Source organism: Lepidochelys kempii, chromosome 2 (genome assembly GCF_965140285.1).
Source record: "Lepidochelys kempii isolate rLepKem1 chromosome 2, rLepKem1.hap1, whole genome shotgun sequence".
NCBI lineage: Eukaryota > Metazoa > Chordata > Testudines > Cheloniidae > Lepidochelys > Lepidochelys kempii.
Genome location: NC_136381.1, coordinates 190,064,448 through 190,083,077, shown reverse-complemented (window position 1 = coordinate 190,083,077; position 18,630 = coordinate 190,064,448). Strand labels below are relative to the sequence as shown.

Sequence of the window (18,630 nt, the reverse complement as noted above, 5' to 3'; positions counted from 1 at the left end):
TTTAAATCAGTGGCACTGCGATGGGTACCCACATGGCCCCACAGTATGCCAACATTTTTATGGCTGACTTAGAACAACGCTTCCTCAGCTCTCGTCCCCTAATGCCCCTACTCTACTTGCGCTATATTGATGACATCTTCATCATCTGGACCCATGGAAAAGAAGCCCTTCAGGAATTCCACCATGATTTCCACTATTTCCATCCCACCATCAACCTCAGCCTGGACCAGTCCACACAAGAGATCCACTTCCTGGACACTACAGTGCTAATAAGCGATGGTCACATAAACACCACCCTATACCGGAAACCTACTGACCGCTATTCCTACCTACATACCTCCAGCTTTCACCCAGACCACACCACACGATCCATCGTCTACAGCCAAGCTCTAAGATACAACCGCATTTGCTCCAAACCCTCAGACAAAGACGAACACCTACAAGATCTCTATCAAGCATTCTTACAACTACAATACCCACCTGCTGAAGTGAAGAAACAGACTGAGCCAGAAGAGTACCCAGAAGTCACCTACTACAGGACAGGCCCAACAAAGAAAGTAACAGAATGCCACTAGCCGTCACCTTCAGCCCCCAACTAAAACCTCTCCAGCGCATCATCAAGGATCTACAACCTATCCTGAAGGACGATCCCTCACTCTCACAGATCTTGGGAGACAGGCCAGTCCTTGCTTACAGACCGCCCCCCAACCTGAAGCAAATACTCACCAGCAACCACACACCACACAACAAAAACACTAACCCAGGAACCTATCCTTGCAACAAAGCTCGTTGCCAACTCTGTCCACATATCTATTCAGGGGGCACCATCATAGGGCCTAATCACATCAGCCAAACTATCAGAGGCTTGTTCACCTGCACATGTACCAATGGGATATATGCCATCATGTGCCAGCAATGCCCCTCTGCCACGTACATTGGCCAAACCGGACAGTCTCTACATAAAAGAATAAATGGACACAAATCAGACATCAAGAATCATAACATTCAGAGAACACTTCAATCTCCCTGGTCACTCGATTGCAGACCTAAAAGTCACAATATTACAACAAAAAACCTTCAAAAACAGACTCCAATGAGAGACTGCTGAATTGGAATTAAGTTGCAAACTGGACACCATTAAATTAGGCTTGAATAAAGACTGGGAGTGGATGGGTCATTACACAAAGTCAAACTATTTCCCCATGCTTATCCCTCCTTCCCCCCACACACAGTTACTCTCACCTTCTTGTCAACTGTTGGAAATAGGCCATTCTGATTATCACTATAAAAGGTTTTTTTCCTGCTGCTGGTAATAGTTCACCTTAATTGATCGCTCTCATTATAGTGTGTATGGCAACACCCATTTTTTCATGTGTTCTCTGTGTGTGTGTGTGTATATATAGAATCTTCCTACTGTATTTTCCACTGCATGCATCCGATTAAGTGGGTTTTAGCCCAGGAAAGCTTATGCTCAAATAGATGTGTTAGTCTCTAAGGTGCCACAAGTCCTCCTCCTTCTTTTCGCTGATACAGACTAACAGGGCTGCTCCTCTGAAGCCTGTCAGAAAAGCCAGTGGGATTGACACTGCAAGCCGAGTCTCCCTTTCTCCCCCCAGCGCAGCCACTCCTCGGAGACCCGCAGTCGCCAGGCCGTGCTCCAGGGGACCGGAGAGGAAGCTGGGCTAGGAGCTCCCCAGAGCCCCCGTGCGGACAAGCGGGAAGGCGGCGCGGTGCTCCTGCCCCGACCAGCTCACGGCCCAGACGGTCCTGCCAGCCCGGCCGCGGGCTGGGGCTCGACCCCCCTCCTCCCGCGGCTCCGCCGGACCCCACCCGGCCGGCCTCTGCGCGTGCCCGGCTCCCCCCGCCCCGCCGGGAGGCGGGTCCCCCCTCTGCACGCAGGCTGGAGGGAAGCGGCCAACGGGCGGTGGGGAGGGTGGGGAGGGGCGGGGCGCCGCTGCCCGGCGACTCCAGGTAACTGGGCAGATGCGGGGGAGGGGGGAGGGCAGGTGACTGCGTGGCTTCCCCGGGTCACTCACAGCTTCAGCTTCTCATAGGCCCCCGCCGTCGCCGCCATCGCCCCCCTCCGGCTGCCCCGCCGCTGCCGGCTCGGCTCCCTTCTACGTCCTGGACTCCCTCCTCTTTCTGACCCTGACGCGTCTCGGTCTTGAGGACGGGGCCTCGCACAGGACAAACGTAACCAAACACCTTGTAGCGGCCGGGCTCCAGACACGGAAGGGAATGACTGCCCCTGCCGTGATTGGCTGCGTCTCCGGCTCTGACCGCGCCCACTGAGCCACCTAGTGATCAGGCGACAGTGCAACTGTGAGGCTACCGCTCGGGTGGGGGAGAAGCGGGGCGTGAGACGCTCGACGAAACGGCTAGGGATTGGCCAAGCGTGTTGTTGTAGCTCCGCCCCCTAGGAACTAGTGAGGAGGAGAGGGGCCGGGCGATGGGCGGAGCTACAGACGGGCTTTGATTGGCTGCATATCCCTCCATAGTCCCACCCATGGATCCGAACGCCCATCTGTTAGTGGACTGTGTGTGTAGGCGGGGTCGATGAGTAGTTACATAGAGAGCGCCAGACCTTTCACTGTAAGCAGGGCCAGTGGCGCAATGGATAACGCGTCTGACTACGGATCAGAAGATTCTAGGTTCGACTCCTGGCTGGCTCGGCTGATTATTTTTTTTTTTTCCCCTCCTGCCAAGGCACCCTCATTTTACTGTTCCTGCCTCCTGCAGTCACCTACAGCCCGATCACTCGCCCCCATAGAGATATATGGAATACAGCACACCCCTTCCCCACTCACCTTGCTGTGACCCCCCTGAATCCCTCCCGACACCACTCACCTTCCAGACACCCCCCTTTCTTTACTCGCTGTGCTGTGCGCCCCCTGTTCCCCCACACCACTCGCCTTCCCTACACCCCCATATCCCCTCACCTTCTGTACCCCCTTCCCACTCACCCTGCTGTACCCCCACACCACTCACCTTCCACACACACCCATACCCCCTTCCCCGCTGCCCCTGCCAGGTCCCCCCATACCCGCTTCCCCTGCCGTACACCCCAACACCACTCACCTTCTGTACACCCCTTACCGCCCTCCCCTTTTCCCCCTGCCACACCCCCCCTCACCCTGCCATACACCCCCAACTACTCCATCTACCCTCCGGCCCCTCATGCTGATGCGCTTATTCCCTCACCCCCCTGCACCATTATAACCCTATCCTTCAGACAGCCTCCCTGTACCTGTTCTCTGTGTGCCAGCAAACCATCCCTCACGTGTTTGTGTGTCACACCTTCCCTGTGTCATTATAACCCCACTAGTGCTTATATGACCTTATGTCATGCCTGTGCCATTATCTGCCTCCATATACCTCCCCGTTCCCGAGCCTGCGCCATTATCTGCCTCCATATGATGATGCCACCTTTGGGTAGCTAGGAGCCCCTGTGATTTTAAATCTTCTACTATCATTCTCCTCTCATGTGATATTACACCACCTCGCTCCTGTGTGTGTCGCTTGCCGCACCCCTGACGTTACTGCTCAAGAGCAGGTGCGGTAAGTCTCACCTCCATCTGCTCTGTCTCTCCAATATCTGGGGACCAACATGGCAACAGCAACCCTGCATATTCCTGCTCAAGGGCGTTCCATAGTGTGGAGGGGGAAGATGAGCACATTACACAGACACTGGCTCCAGCAGCTTGCTCCTGTTTGCTTCGCAGATTTGGAAAGGGGCAGAGAATTTGACAGACCCCGACCTCAGGGCCCGCTTCCCCGACTCTTGATTTTGGCAAGTAGAATGGGGGAACAACCCCCAAAGCCGGCTGTTCCCCTCACAGATCCCTCTTGTTGGCTTTTCTTCACTCATCAGAGTGGAAAGCAATGGGGGGCTCTTAACAGGGGGCATCACAGGTAACTCCCATTTTATAACATTTGCAAGTGTGAGAGCCAAGCCGGAGACAACGCAAGAGCACCCAGGCCACACGATGCAGGGTGGTGTTTGATCACCTGAAGGAGCTGGAAAGGAATCTCCTCCTGCCACTACCAAGAAAGCCTTTGCACAGACACCCAGGTGCAGACGCCTCAGGCACCGACCATCTCGGCGGACAGGATTCCAGACTAGCTGAACCTGTTGTCTGATCTGCAACTGCCATGTAGCTTTTGTAAAAGGGCTTTCAAAATTAATTGGCTGGCGGAAGGGAACCTGAATGAAAGGTGCTACTACCAGTCAGAGCTATTGTCATTTGCTTTGAGAGCCATTTCCTCACTGCACACATCCGTGCGGCACCTGGCCGTCAAAGAATAAAGAATTAAGCATCACAATGATCTTTTGAGGTAGGGAAACACTGTCCGCATTTTGCAGATGGGGAAACTAGGAACTAGATTGGTCAATGGTCTGGTTTTCAGAGGTGCTGAGCACCTGCAACCCCTTCTGATATCAACAGCTTTGAAAAATCCCAGCACCCCCCTGGAAACGCACGACAGAGCTGGGTCTCCAAGCTGACTTCTACTTCATGCCACCGCAACCTCCTTCCTAGCTGCCGACTTAAACTGGACTAGGGAGCCAGTCTCATTGCTTGGCAATATGTCAGCTCTTAACCTTTAAACTGGCTAATTGTTAGACGCATACCACCTGCAGATGGGCTGTTCCTAGAGCTTTGTCGGGGTTGGCTAGGATGTTAGCAAGGGAGAGCTTGCCTGGAGTGAATGCCACCCTGCCCCCTTGCTGTCAGAAACCCTCACTGATTCCCCCCATAGACTCGCTGTGACGAGATTTCCCACTCTTGGCTCCTCCTAATCCAGCCACTGCGGTGGGGAAAACCGAGCGGGGGAGGGGATATTTGAGGTTCAGGAAGGAACATGAATGATGGAGTTCAGGAGGAAATGGGAATAGCCAGCCAGACAAGACCAAAGTGGTGGGGGGGCAGAAAGGGGGGGAAGGTGTTTTCACAGGGTGGGGCGGTGTCAGACCAAGGGCTTGTGTATCTGGCAATTTAGTGCACGTCAAGCTGGGGTGTGAAACTACAGCCCACTAGCCTGGCAGCGTGGGTCCTGCTTGCTGCATGCTAAAAGTTCCCTGGTGCGCTTTGATCTACTGCACAGGGTTACACCCCAGCTTGCTGAACACTGACTTGCCGTATAGACAAGCAGTAGTGCAAGTAGGGAGATACCCTCTAGTACCTAGTATTTTTAGTGGGCACGGGGTGCCAGAAAGACATGGGGCTAGGCCCCTCCCCCCGTGGGGGGGCTGCGCTGTGCTCCACAGGGCTAGGGAGGGCATTTATTCTTTATATGGCTTTAACAGCACAATACATATGCTGAGAAACTTAAACAAAGCCTTTGTTTAAGTTTGTTAGCATATGTATTGTGCTGTTAAGTTGGGCAGGAGTCCTGGGGCGGGGGGGGGAGGGGGGTGGAGGGAGACACAGAAGGTTTTTAAAAAGTGTTTTTGATTCTGTTTCTCCTCATTGGTCTGAATTATCTATGACATCCATACTGCATCAGGTCAAGTCCAAATCATTAGAGGAATGCCTCTGCTTGCACTGACCAGAGGATGTTTGGATTCTGATGTCAGCCCATTTCTGCATCCTGACAGGAATCAAGTGTTGTCCACAGTGTACATAGAATTCTTCTTTGCAGCCAAACTAGTCTAATATGCATTTTGTTATCTGGAACTGGAGCAGCAAAACAAAGAAAACAAATGCCTCATTTTCCAGCTTTATGGGTGAGAGAACTATAAGTGAAGATTATAATGCCCCTGGACAGTGACAGCCTTAAATCAGCTGCTTCAGGAATCTGCCAAGAATTTTGCTGAAAATACGTTCTTCATTTTAGCAACGGAGCTAAGACTTATCACACATCTTCCCACCTTTATTCGAATGAAGCTCCTTCTGATCTGACAGCTCAGGCATTGTGAGTTTCATCCAGAACAATTTACAAACTTGGAACCTAATCCTGTAAACCCTTAATCATTTGATCAATCCCATTGAAGACAATGGGACTATTTGCATGTCTGTGGACCACTTTTGTGGTACAAGTTTCAGGAGTCTGTTTAGTTCCTATAAAGGAAGTTGAATCCCCCATTGAAATGCAATGTTTGGGTACAATACCATAAAGCATTTTAGGATACAGTGCTACTTAAAATTTGCCCACATATCTATTCAGGGGACACCATCACAGGGCCTAATAACATCAGCCACACTATCAGAGGCTCATTCACCTGCACATCCACCAATGTGATATACGCCATCATGTGCCAGCAATGCCCCTCTGCCATGTACATTGGTCAAACTGGACAGTCTCTACGTAAAAGAATAAATGGACACAAATCAGATGTCAAGAATTATAACATTCATAAACCAGTCGGAGAACACTTCAATCTCTCTGGTCACGCAATTACAGACATGAAGGTCGCTATCTTAAAACAAAAAAACTTCAAATCCAGACTCCAGCGAGAAACTGCTGAATTGGAATTCATTTGCAAATTGGATACTATTAATTTAGGCTTAAATAGAGACTGGGAGTGGCTAAGTCATTATGCAAGGTAGCCTATTTCCCCTTGTTTTTTCCTACCCCTCCCCACCCCCCAGACCTTCTGATTAAACTTGGATTTATGCTGGAAATGGCCCACCTTGATTATCATACACATTGTAAGGAGAGTGGTCACTTTGGATGAGCTATTACCAGCAGGAGAGTGAGTTTGTGTGTGTATGGGGGGGGGGGGCAGAGGGTGAGAAAACCTGGATTTGTGCTGGAAATGGTCCACCTTGATTATCATGCACATTGTAGGGAGAGTGGTCACTTTGGATGAGCTATTACCAGCAGGAGAGTGAGTTTGTGTGTGTGTGTGTGGGGTTTTGGGGGGGGGGTAAGAAAACCTGGATTTGTGCTGGAAATGGCCCACCTTGATTTTCATACACATTGTAAGGAGAGTGGTCACTTTGGATGGGCTATTACCAGCAGGAGAGTGAGTCTGTGTGTGTGTGTGTGGGGGGGGGGGCAGAGGGTGAGAAAACCTGGATTTGTGCTGGAAATGGCCCAACTTGATTATCATTCACATTGTAAGGAGAGTGATCACTTTAGATAAGCTATTACCAGCAGGAGAGTGGGGTGGGAGAAGGTATTGTTTCATGGTCTCTGTGTATATAATGTCTTCTGCAGTTTCCACAGTATGCATCCAATGAAGTGAGCTGTAGCTCATGAAAGCTTATGCTCAAATAAATTGGTTAGTCTCTCAGGTGCCACAAGTACTCCTTTTCTTTTAATAAATCATACATATGCTGAAATGGTTCCTCACCCAACTCCCATATTCCATATAAACAGACTGAATACTAAATATTTTGGGGGAAGGTGAGTAGTTAATGTTTGTATATATAAACACCCATTTCATCACTGTTCTGGAAAATATAGCTGAACTTAATTTTCTATGGAATTTGAAGAAAGTTTAACAGCCCCAATTGTTTTTTGTTAATCAGCACGTACCTGAAAAAATTACATGCCTTCTAAGAGAAAAGAATCAGTCCATACTCACTGAAAAAAAATTCCTTCCAACTTGTGTTCAGAAGTCTGCTACAAGACACATACATAACCTCATGAGCAGAGGGCAGAGAGGATACCCTCCCACATTATGACCAGGAAAAAGAATAAATAATAACAATAAAATTTCAAAGAGGCAGAGGTTCATAGATTTGCAAATCTAAAAACCTGTATTATGCTTTAAACAACCTCAGCACATACCAGGTTTATGAACATTAAAAATTTAACTGCAAAGGAACACTGAAGCCCATTAACCTGAATGTGTGCCAGCCAGTATGCCGCACTGACTAAAGGTGCATTCACACCTGAACAGCTAAAAATTAACCTTGCCCTTTTAGGCTAAACAGAGTCACGTCACTGGCTCCATCTCTGTTGTTACATAACAGATAAAAAAACTCCAGTGGGGCATGGTGCTAGCGCATAGGGTCTCAGGTACATGGTGTGATTTTTCAGAATCTCTTTTAGGAGTAGTCATATACATGAAATTCCTGGTACTTATAATTATGCTATTTCTATGCATGTAGTTTCATCTTGGTATCTGAAGTTATGAATATTAGCTATGTTTTACTACATGTTTGCTCCTGTGGTAATGACCACAAGGTATTTATCCAGCACACAAAGGGACAAGTCAAGTTGAATGGCCCATTAACACTTAGTTCACAATGGACCCTGGAAAACACCTTTCTACACTTAATGGACTTTTTGTGAACATTCTAACTAGAATATGGGAGGGGATGATGGACATATAACTTGCCCATGTGACGCCAAACACCATCTTTCACAGTGAGAACAGATTTCCCTTTACTTCGCACTTGGCAGAAGCTAAAAGGCCCTGGCCCTGGCAACATCTCCATTTTGCCTCTTTCCTGCTCCAGCCTTTGGACTATGAACATACACTAATGGGAGCATTCTAACCAAGGGACTGAGGACTTTAAGGTAATCTGGAGCCTTCATATTTCCTTGATCCTTTGCAGATTGACTTATGAGTTGGATATGGTACAGAGACTGTTCTAGCCTCATTGATTGTTGATTTCTCCCTTGCGATGGACAAAGATCAGATGTCAGCAGCCTTTGATACCAGTGCTATAAACAACATAGCCCTTGCTTGAGTGGTTTTGTTCTTTCCTCTCCAAATGTCAAAGCCTGTTCCCATTGAACTCAATAGAAAAATTCCTTTTGGATTTCAATGGGGACAGCATTTGGCCCCAAGAGATCAGAGAATGTGGTTTTGATCAATTGCTTAACTGCTTAACAGATGCAGTTGTAAAATTTTAGACAGGTAAGGGGGGTGTTGGAGGGTACGGGGAGAGTGTGGGAGCTGTGGGCTGGGGAGGAGTCACATGGAGGGTCACGTGGGGAGGTCACCTGCCACCCCTTGTGTCCCTCGCATGAGTGCAGTACCGGCAAGAAATGATTTCTACTTGCACCACTGTAAATAGGCATTAATTGAGCTAGCTCAGATCCCAGAGCAGCAAAGTTGCTTCAGCACAGGCTAGTCCCAGGAGTAATTACCCAGGGTTCTGGGCAGACTTGTACTGCCTGCACTGAAACATGCACAGGCCACGGTTTCACTGCTCTGAGACCTGAGGTAGCTAGATTAAAGCCAGCTTTAGGGTGGCTACTCAAGCTGTCATCAGACCCTGTGATCACAGAATAGACAAGTCATCCAAAGGACTTCTAGTCTGTTGTAAGGAACGTTCAGAAGTAATGGTGGAGAAGGAGGGTCTAGTTACGAGTTGACAAGTCAGTGAGGCTTCTTCAGTTCTGCCAGGCTGTCAGGATTCACACACGTTATTTTTGTAAGTTTTCTCCTTTAATAATAACAATTCTGTAGTAGACTAGTAATAGGAGTTATATGGCACTTTAAAGTGGTTCTGCAGTCTGACCATGTAATTATTAGTCCCAATAAAAAATAGGTAAATAGCCTTAGATTTGTACCTAACACTACACCCATGGTGTGGCAAGAACCCCATGTATCAACCAACTGGTAAGCTGGGTTTTTTTCCTACTATTTTGTCTCCAAAAAATGGAAAATATTTCCTTACAGGCATCATTTTAGATAGTACCCTGCCAACATCAATCATGTTGAAAAGTGAAAAAGTCAAAAATTGAAGATTTTTCAGTGAACAGGGAATTCCAGTTTGTAGGCTGGGAGGGTGAGGCACGATTAGTGAAATATTTGTGCTCAAGACAACATCAGATGCTTCAAGGTGACACTGGACCAATTTCAAAATGAAGTGTCTCAAAATAACAGGGAGGAGATCTGTACATGAGAGAAAAGACAACATGCCTTTAAGTCAGGTGTGAAAAATAAATGAGACACTTTAGAATAAACATATTCTAAAAGAACTTTTTTCAGAAGATCAAGAATACCTTTAGGAAAAGATTTATAGTACCAAGGAGGGCAGGAGACTCTAGCTGGCACTCAGAAGGAAAGCTTAGAACAATAACTTCCTGCAGGAGATTGCTACAGGGACAGAGCACACAGTTACTAAAAGGATGGACTGAGCCTGAGCTAGGTTTCTGTGTTGAAATTGCGGGAGGGGAGGGATGAACTGCGGTTGGAATCTATGTACACTGAAGTATAAAGGCCTAAAGATAAAACTTTTGTTTAATCAAATATTTGTTTTTCATTATAGATCCAGCTGACCCAATACCCCAGTTTACAATATAAATTGCTCCCCCTCAATTTCTGACCTGACTAAAGCAATATACAGTAATCACATTAGAAAATAATTCAGACTCAGAGTTATTGTATTATATTCTTTTTAATCACTGAAATCACGGCAGGCCAAAAGGTTTGCCATTGCTACAGGCCTTCATTATAAATATGTAACAGCACAGAAGAAAGAAAACCATATTCACATGTAGCCGAGGTCAGTAACACCAACAGCAGTTCCAGTACACTCTCTTTTGGATTTGAGTTTTAAGGCAACAAAAATTAGTACCATTCAGTATTTCCACCTGGGTTCTGGATTTACTTTCTGGAGTAGAAAGCAGTGTAATTCCTGTGTGCACCTGAGTTCAAGTGTGGGTGTATACTGCAGACCAGCTGCATTGGGAATAAGGGTCACTATTAGTAAGGGCATAAAAATAGTTCTGGAAGCAAGTTATTCATTCATCTTTGCAGCAAACCCTAGAGTATATGGGACACAGTCTCTGTGAGATAACTATAATCTAATGGCACTACATTATACATCATATTTTCCACATAGGGCAGAAATTATGCCCAACTTCTTTCCTCAGGCAGGCAGGTGGTGCACTCTGCTGCATGGTCTCCTGTTTCCCTTTTAGTGGGCTCAGGAATTTTAGTGCTAGAGATGCCTGAATTTGATTCTCCTCAGTCAGTTTATTTCCCTATGAGCCCTCTGAGGGGCTGTTTCAAAAGGCGGGTATTTCCAAAGCCCACCAGAGAATGCAGACTGCTAGATCTGCTTCTCTTAGGTGTACACAACAGTGCCATCTAGCCAGTGTCATAGACAGTGGACTTGCCATGTGATGGGAGAAGGGAAAGTCTTCTGACTCTCACTGCCAGATTCAGATATTCAGTCAGTCTTTTAGGATGGGGAGAGCATATGTTGTTGACACAATCCATCCCTATTGTAATGACATTATGCAGCCCAGTATAAGCAAGGACCAATGAATCCCACATTCACCTACAAAAGCTTTCCTGGAAACCCTAGAGATACTGTACTTGCTATCACCACGGTGAGGTCTCAGGGACATAATATACCTGGCAGTTCTATTATACAAAGCACAATCCCACTCTAACTCCACAGACATACACAAAGACAAAAAAAGGAAACAGTGTTTTGCTTTTGGGGCCTGATACTCCTTGCCCTGAAGTTAGAGGGAGCAGGGCTGCATCCACTCTATAGAATGGGGGGGGGAAAACCCTCAAAAAAATCTGTTAACTAATTTTATAGTAATATGATGAACAATTTCCCCCCACAAAGACCTTTGGCTCCTCCCTTACGATAAGCACCCTGTGTCTCACACCCAAAACCAGAGCATTGTTTGAAAACATGCTCTTTTTTTTTTTAAATTTAAATGAGCACCCACTGTTTAAGTAACTGAAACAAAGAGGCCCCAATATATTAAATGACAATTTAAAACAAATTGTATACCATTTATTCCCATGCCTGCATCATTTTCACATGAAATACTTTTGGCCCTGATCCTGCAAAAACTTGTACACACAAACTTTACTTCAGGGTACGTGAGTAGGCCCACTAACTCCAATAAGAAAACTCTTATATATAAAGTTAAATACAAGCATAACCGTTCAAAGGATAGAGAGATTTCTTAGCATCAGGATCAGTTCAGCAGCCAGCCCATAAGCAGAACTGCCACCAAAGTCAATAGCAGTTCTACTTTCAGACCATTTGCAGGATCAGGCCAACATGGTGAAGTTATGGAAAAAGGAAAAAACTGGTGGCAAGTGTAAGTGTTCTTTAAACAAGGACCCAATTCTGCTCCCATTGAAATAAATGACAAATCTCCATTGGACTTCAGTGGCACAGGATTGGGCCTCTTTGTTTCTTTTAATAGCACTGCAGTTTTGTGAATCTTCTAGACGCTGACTACTTTTCATGCTGTTTATTTCAAAACACACACAAAATGTCTTTACTGCAGTTTTTCATCTTGCCCCATGTTTTATGCAAAAATCCCAATTTAAGCCAACATCAGTCTTCTAAATAATAGAGAATGTATATGTTTAAAAGCATGAGCTGAGTTAAAAATATATTAAACCTTGGTTTTGGAAAGCAAACCCTAGATATTTTTAATTTAAATAACTACGTGGCTGTAATGAATAATCATATGAAAAATTGAGACTTCAAAACATCCTTTACTCTAAAAGCGAACTAAAAGAGCAAAGCTGTTTCCAAAGACTAGCCTAACTTTCAGAGCATACTGCTGCTTTCAGCTGATGCTGTTTCGAGAGCTCATTTAACAAAAGATTGCACATGCACGTTAACAGAAGAGAGATGATGTTTAGAAGCCATGTAATAAGCCAGCATTTCTCACACTTTTTGTGATAGCTCCATCTTTCTCTTACCTCTCCACAGAGGCTGCTTTAAACTGCTTAAGGCCTACGCTTCCTCTCCTGCCAAAATGCCCATGGCAAAAGGTACAGGTGGCCCAGGAAAGTCTGCCAGGTTGATCTTGCAGAAGGCTTGGTCTTGCAAAGTGCTGAGTGCCCTCAATTCCCTGTGAAGTCAGTGGGAGGTAGGCTGCTCAGCACTTTGCAGGCTCAGAGTTGCCGAGCATTCTTCCCTTGAGGGAGGTGTCTGAGGACAGGGAGTGGGGCCTCTCACCCCACAGATCTCCGGCGTCCTTGAGGAAGGAAATCCCCAGTTCCTCAGAGGTGCTGGTCCTCCCTCTCCCTTGACAGTATAGCTTTCAGGCTCCCTGACCTGCATAAAACCCCCTGGCAGAGACAGGTGCAGACCTGGGGCCACTACTAGCAGCATCAGCATAGGTTCAGATATCCACAGCCTGGGAAGGGGAGAATGTGGTGAGGACAAGCTCTTGCCACTGCCATCGCTCGAAATCCTGCAGAGCACTTGTGGAGGGAGAGGATGCTGCAAAGGCAGCCACACACCTTCTGGTGAAATCTGCTGTGTCCACTCCATTCAGAGGGGAAGAGGGCCTTGGCAAATAAGTAACTCAGAGATGAAAATGTACATCAGATTTTAAAGCAAACCAGTAAATATCTTCCTCCAAATAACAGGAACAAAAAGCATCTAGAATTCATTCAGACTGACAAAGATCTAACAGTACAAGTTAAAACAGGTAGGTGAGCAATTATTCAGTACACGTTAGCTTCAAAACCACAAACATATACACTCCATTCCCAATTGCTTAATGCTGCCGCCTAGCTCTCTGCAAAGACACCAGGAGAAAAAAAAAGTTCACACCACTCATAATTTATAGAACTTTAAAAATGAAAGTAGGACAATCCTCCATTTCTCCAGTGATGAGGGCTCTGGGATTACTCACATGAGTAACAAGACACCATGTGGAACCAGAGGCTGAATTTTCCATCAGTTCAGAAAAATCTTCTCCAGTGTAACTCACGGCAGAATGACAGGCCAAAAGAGGCTTTCCACAGAGTAACTTTTTCATTCTCTCATTTCCCTCCCCTCTTAGTGTTAGTGAGCAGAGTGAGAGTTTAAACCCAAGAAGAAGCAGCGAATATCTATTGATCAGTAAGTTGTCCTGTACTTGAGTCTCATTTTCCATGGACACATTTTTAAATTAACAACAAGCAGACTTCTTGTGAGATTGCTTTTCCTCTGGTCTGACTGCGGCCCAAAATAACCCAATCATCTTTATTCTGCATCACTCAGATGTTGCCCTAAATGACTGAGGAGTCTATTGTGTTTAAAAGAGAGTCCAGTCCTTGTTAGTGTTTTCACATCTTCCCTACACTATGACCAGAAATGCATGAATAGTAGCGGCTTGCGGAAAGTCAGAATCACTAATAAAACTTAACCATGGGATTACTGGTCTCTTGAGGATAGAGCAGTGGTGCAGGGCCTGGCATTTATGCCTCATCCCTACGAAAGTGATTCATTTATTCTACGGTCAGAATGCTTTAGTTTACAAGGAATGGTCAGTGATGTTCATTAGTTGCCAATTTACACTGCTTCCCACCTGAGTACCCTGGCACAATCTCAGATTGCAACTGATTTTTTCAGACCCCTACTGGGTGTGGCTGCAAGCACTACAGGCCTGGATCCTGTGGAGAGCGGAGCAGTCTCCACTTCCATTAAGGTAAATGGTGTCGAGGGTGCTCAGCACCTGGCACGATTTGGTCCTTACGTGTTACTACCCCCTGGCTCAGACGTCTTGTGTAGAGCACCGCTGCTGCATCAGCGCTCCCCACCTACTGTTTAACAGCTGCATATTGAGCCCCCCAGTTGCATGTTCCAGTCCTTGTACGTCTTGGAGCGGATTCTGCTCCTGCTGAAATCAACAGTAAATCTCCCCATCATGCCTCAGGGTCAAGGGCACTATCATAGGAATGTTTCTCAATACTAATGCAGTGACTACCTGTCCTTAATACTATTCCTCCCCCACTCATCTGGGGGCTGTAAGTCTCTGGGGATATTGGGGCTTCAGAGCGAAACTACCCCACTTGCTCAATAACTTGCTGAACAGCCCTACTGAACATCTTTTCTGGCCTTCATTACGTGACAGCTTGCCAACCTTATTCCAGGGTCATCGTCCCAAAGGGCAGCAGTCACAATGAAGTACATGCAGAGGCATTCACCTAATGGACGGGTCATAAATATCAGTTTGCTGTTCTCTGTAGGGGTTTTTGCTGATCTGACTGAGCCCTGGGCCAAAATCAGAGTCCAGAGCTGTCATAAGCATACAGCTAAGGGTAGCATAAAATCCCTCCTTTACCTGTAAAGGGTTAAGAAGCTCAGATAACCTGGTTGGCACCTGACCAAAAGGACCAATAAGGGGAGAAGATAGAATCATAGAATATCATAGAATATCAGGGTTGGAAGGGACCCCAGAAGGTCATCTAGTCCAACCCCCAAATACTTTCAGATCTGTGGGGGAAGGTTTTCGTTTTGTGTTTTTGTGTGTTCTCTCCGGAGACAAAGAGAGAGACCAAGCAAGTAATCCAGCTCCTACTGAATGATACAACTAAAATTACAGAAATAGTAAGTAATAGCAAGGAAATGTGTTAGGAAAAATTCACAAGCTAAAACAAAAGATATTCTATGCTAAGAGAAAGGTTTATTCCTGTTTTTTTGTCACTTTAAAAATTTTGCCTAGAGGGGAATCCTCTGTATTTTAAATCTTATTATCCTATAAAATTATCTTCCATCCTGATTTTACAGAGGTGTTTCTTTTACTTTTTTTCTTTATAATAAAAAGTTCTGTTTTTAAGAATCTGATTGGGGTTTTTAGTGTCCTAAAAACCCAAGCGTCTGGTCTGTGCTCACCTTGCTTATGCTCAAGCCTCCCCAGGAAGGGGAGTGAAGGGACTTGGGGGGATATTTTGGGGAAACAGGAACTCCAAGTGGTCCTTTTCCTAAATCTTTGTCTAACTCACTTGGTGGTGGCAGCGATACCATTCCAAGGACAAGGAAGAATTTGTGCCTGGGGGAAGTTTTTTACCTAAGCTGGTAGAGATAAGCTTAGGTGTGCTCTTTCCTGCGGGTCCCCACATCTGTACTCTAGAGTTCAGAGTGGGGAGGGAACCCTGACAAGAGCCTTGCCTGGTTTCTGGCCAGAGCAGGGCAAACTGAGGCATCGGATTGAAAACCTGCCCATCACTACTAAATCACATTGTAGCTCTCGCCTGCAGATGTTGAACCAACGCCCTCCCCACTGACTATGCTTGCTTGTGCAACTGATTAAACCTGTGCCTGGCTGAATGATCTCAGCATACAAATCTGACATTGCTGGGTTCTGCTCATTTCTACTCACACTGTGGCAAATGAGGATATGTAGTAAACTGTTAATGCAGATTAATATTTTAAGGTCTTAAACACCCAGCAAAAGTTTCCTCCACTAATCTAGACAACCTTAGAGATAGCGTGTGCACAGGAGAGAGAGAAAGAAAGAGAGGTGGATGAAAGGAGAGTGGGGAGAGTGAAAGTTGCTTGTCTCATGGTCTCCAGGCAAATGGAGCAATCTGCACTGCTTTCTTGCATCCTCTACCACAGGAAACAGCATGATCAATAGCTCTGAAAGAGCCCTATCTGTCCTCATGACAGAGTGACTGCTGCACCTGGAAGTTGCTGTTGTCACTGGAAAGAGTGACAGAGGGTGACTTTGGCTGGGATGCTGAGAGCTACTGCTGTGTGGGACAAAATGCCCCCCTCATGACATTCGGTGAACAAAGAAAATCAGCTGGGCCCAATTCTGCAAAGTGAAGTTGAGCACGCTTAGAAATTTGTAGGAAGCATTTATCACCTTTCAGGATTGGGCCCTCTCAGCTCTAGGCTGGGGGGAAAACATGGAGGGGCAAGAGTGGGAGAAATGTATATATTAGAATATCATCAACTGTGAGTGAGATTCTGCCAGCATTAGCTGAGTAATACCTTATTCCTCCATTCATTTCAGGCGGACTACTCCTGGGATAAGACACTATTCAATGGGAGTAAGAGTGGAAGAATCTGGCCCTATATTTTTTAACTTCAAGCAGTTAGCTAGCGCCAGAAAGTTGTTATTGGGAGAGATGTTTGGTTGAAGAGTATTACTACTTTGCTCCGGCTTATTCCTGAAATGTAGTTATCACTGGTTAGCTAATTTAGTCAGCCCTGTTTCATGGTGGATGTTGGAGAAAACTATACACCATGCTATCAAACAGGGTTGAATAAATAGCTTAGCACTGATGCGGAAGGATTTAGTTAGTATTTAATTAGTCTTCAATGCACTTCGGATACGTTGGGGAGGTCAGTTCACAGACACTAAACAGCAGTGAAACAGCTGGTTTTTTAAATAAAAAAAAAAGTACCTGTATACCAGTTTCTGCAAAGCATTAGTGTGCACAGTATGTGTACTGTAAATAATATCTATCCCATATCTAACACGCATGGGTGTTTAAAAAGTAAAAACAGCTGCCATTTTTGCTTTCTGAACGGAACAAAAAAGTAAAGATCTAATCCTGCAAGCCCTGCTCACGTAAGTAATCCTTATTCATGTGAGCAAATCCATGTGTGCCAATGGACTTACTCACAAGTGAGAGTTGCAAAGTTAGGCTCTAAATCTGTGCAAACATAAAGCCTTCACATCATGCTCTTGAATCTGTTCCCAGAACTCTAAATAGGCACCATTATGAAACAGGTCTGAGCTGGATAAACACTGTCGAAGTCAGTATTGAGGCCTCCTGGCTCGCACCTTTTTCCACAGCCATGTTGATGTCTGAGCTCCGTGGGCAAAATGAAAGGCCCAGAGCTCTTTTCTAAAGTGACCTTTGCAAGAGACAATGGGAGACAGACTGCCCTCACGTACAGATTTTCAGCATCCAGAACTTTTCGAATGTAATTTGTTGCTCAGACTTTATACAAAGTGATCCTAGTGTACCATGCTCATGCACAAGCAGCAGCACAGGTGACCATGCTGGCCAAGATGGCTTTGTATATCATGCTCCAGCTGTAAAAAATTAATCGTTGGGATGTGGACATTCAGCAGCCAAGTGAGATGCCTGGTTGGTTTGTGCTCCGATCGCTAGGCTGCGTCTCAACCATTTCACAGCCAGGCTGGCATTGAAATTCTGGGAACAAACTGAAAGGTCTGAATGTGCTTTTGTGCACAGAGCCCCTTTTCTAAAGAATTAAAGATTCTAAGAATCAGTATTAATAAGCTGATCTCCTTAGGGGATTTGATGAAATGTGCTCGTCAGAAACCACTTCACAGGCTGAAGAAATGTTCTCAGCAGGTAGGTAGAGAGGTCTGTGGCTTATTAATTGTGCATGGCATGATATGAACTCACTGATGTGATAGATGGTTGTGCTTCTACTGAAAAATCTTCCCAGGTGAAAGCAAAGAGCTCTTGAGATCAGAAAAAGGCACAGGGAAATAAATCGACCAGCCCGGAAAACGTTACATGTTCAAACAAACATATTTGTGATAAGAGAGTGGAGCTCACATACATACAAACCTTGGGAAAAAAAAAAAAATCTACCTAATGTCTCTGTATCCTCTTACTGTAAATCACTGATTGGGGAAAATGCATACTGGAAATCAACTGGGGAAAATGTGTACTACAACAAGTCCTCTGACAGGCTTCTGGGAATTAGCAGTACTGACTAGTAGTGATGCTGGTACATAGCTGCTGGAGTTGTGCCTTTCTCTATATGCTTCAGGTGACAGGAGTGACAAAGCAAATGTTCATCTAGCGGATAACAGCGATGTCCATCTTCATCATTGAGTTCCATCCCACAATCCTACAAAAAGACCAGAGTGGCTATTAAAATGTATATTTGCTTTTTGATGCCAGAACCAACTAGTACCTGATGCCAGTACTTAAAGGAGATCAATTCCCTGATAAGGACATGAGCTCTTAAACTGTTAACAGCTCTTTCAAAATAAGCCCCTAGTACCTAGATTTGTCATGGTTAG

At 45.7% G+C, this 18,630-nt stretch overlaps 2 protein-coding genes and 1 non-coding gene across 3 annotated transcripts in view; 1 reads left to right on the top strand and 2 right to left on the bottom strand.

Annotated features, from left to right (window-relative positions):
* Window positions 1-2,197, bottom strand: part of SACM1L (SAC1 like phosphatidylinositide phosphatase) — a 62,482-nt gene extending 60,285 nt beyond the window's left edge. The window contains exon 1 of the mRNA XM_073333154.1: window positions 2,037-2,197. Coding sequence (XP_073189255.1) covers window positions 2,037-2,074 — 38 coding nt within the window. The 5' untranslated portion in view covers window positions 2,075-2,197. The remainder of the gene's footprint in view (window positions 1-2,036) is intronic.
* Window positions 2,198-2,599: 402 nt separating this feature from the next.
* Window positions 2,600-2,672, top strand: TRNAR-ACG (transfer RNA arginine (anticodon ACG)). Its single transcript has one exon. It is a non-coding gene; the product is annotated as a tRNA-Arg (tRNA).
* Window positions 2,673-10,285: 7,613 nt separating this feature from the next.
* Window positions 10,286-18,630, bottom strand: part of LIMD1 (LIM domain containing 1) — a 65,750-nt gene continuing 57,405 nt past the window's right edge. The window contains exon 9 of the mRNA XM_073333151.1: window positions 10,286-18,455. Within this exon, the coding sequence (XP_073189252.1) occupies window positions 18,318-18,455 (138 nt within the window). The 3' untranslated portion in view covers window positions 10,286-18,317. The remainder of the gene's footprint in view (window positions 18,456-18,630) is intronic.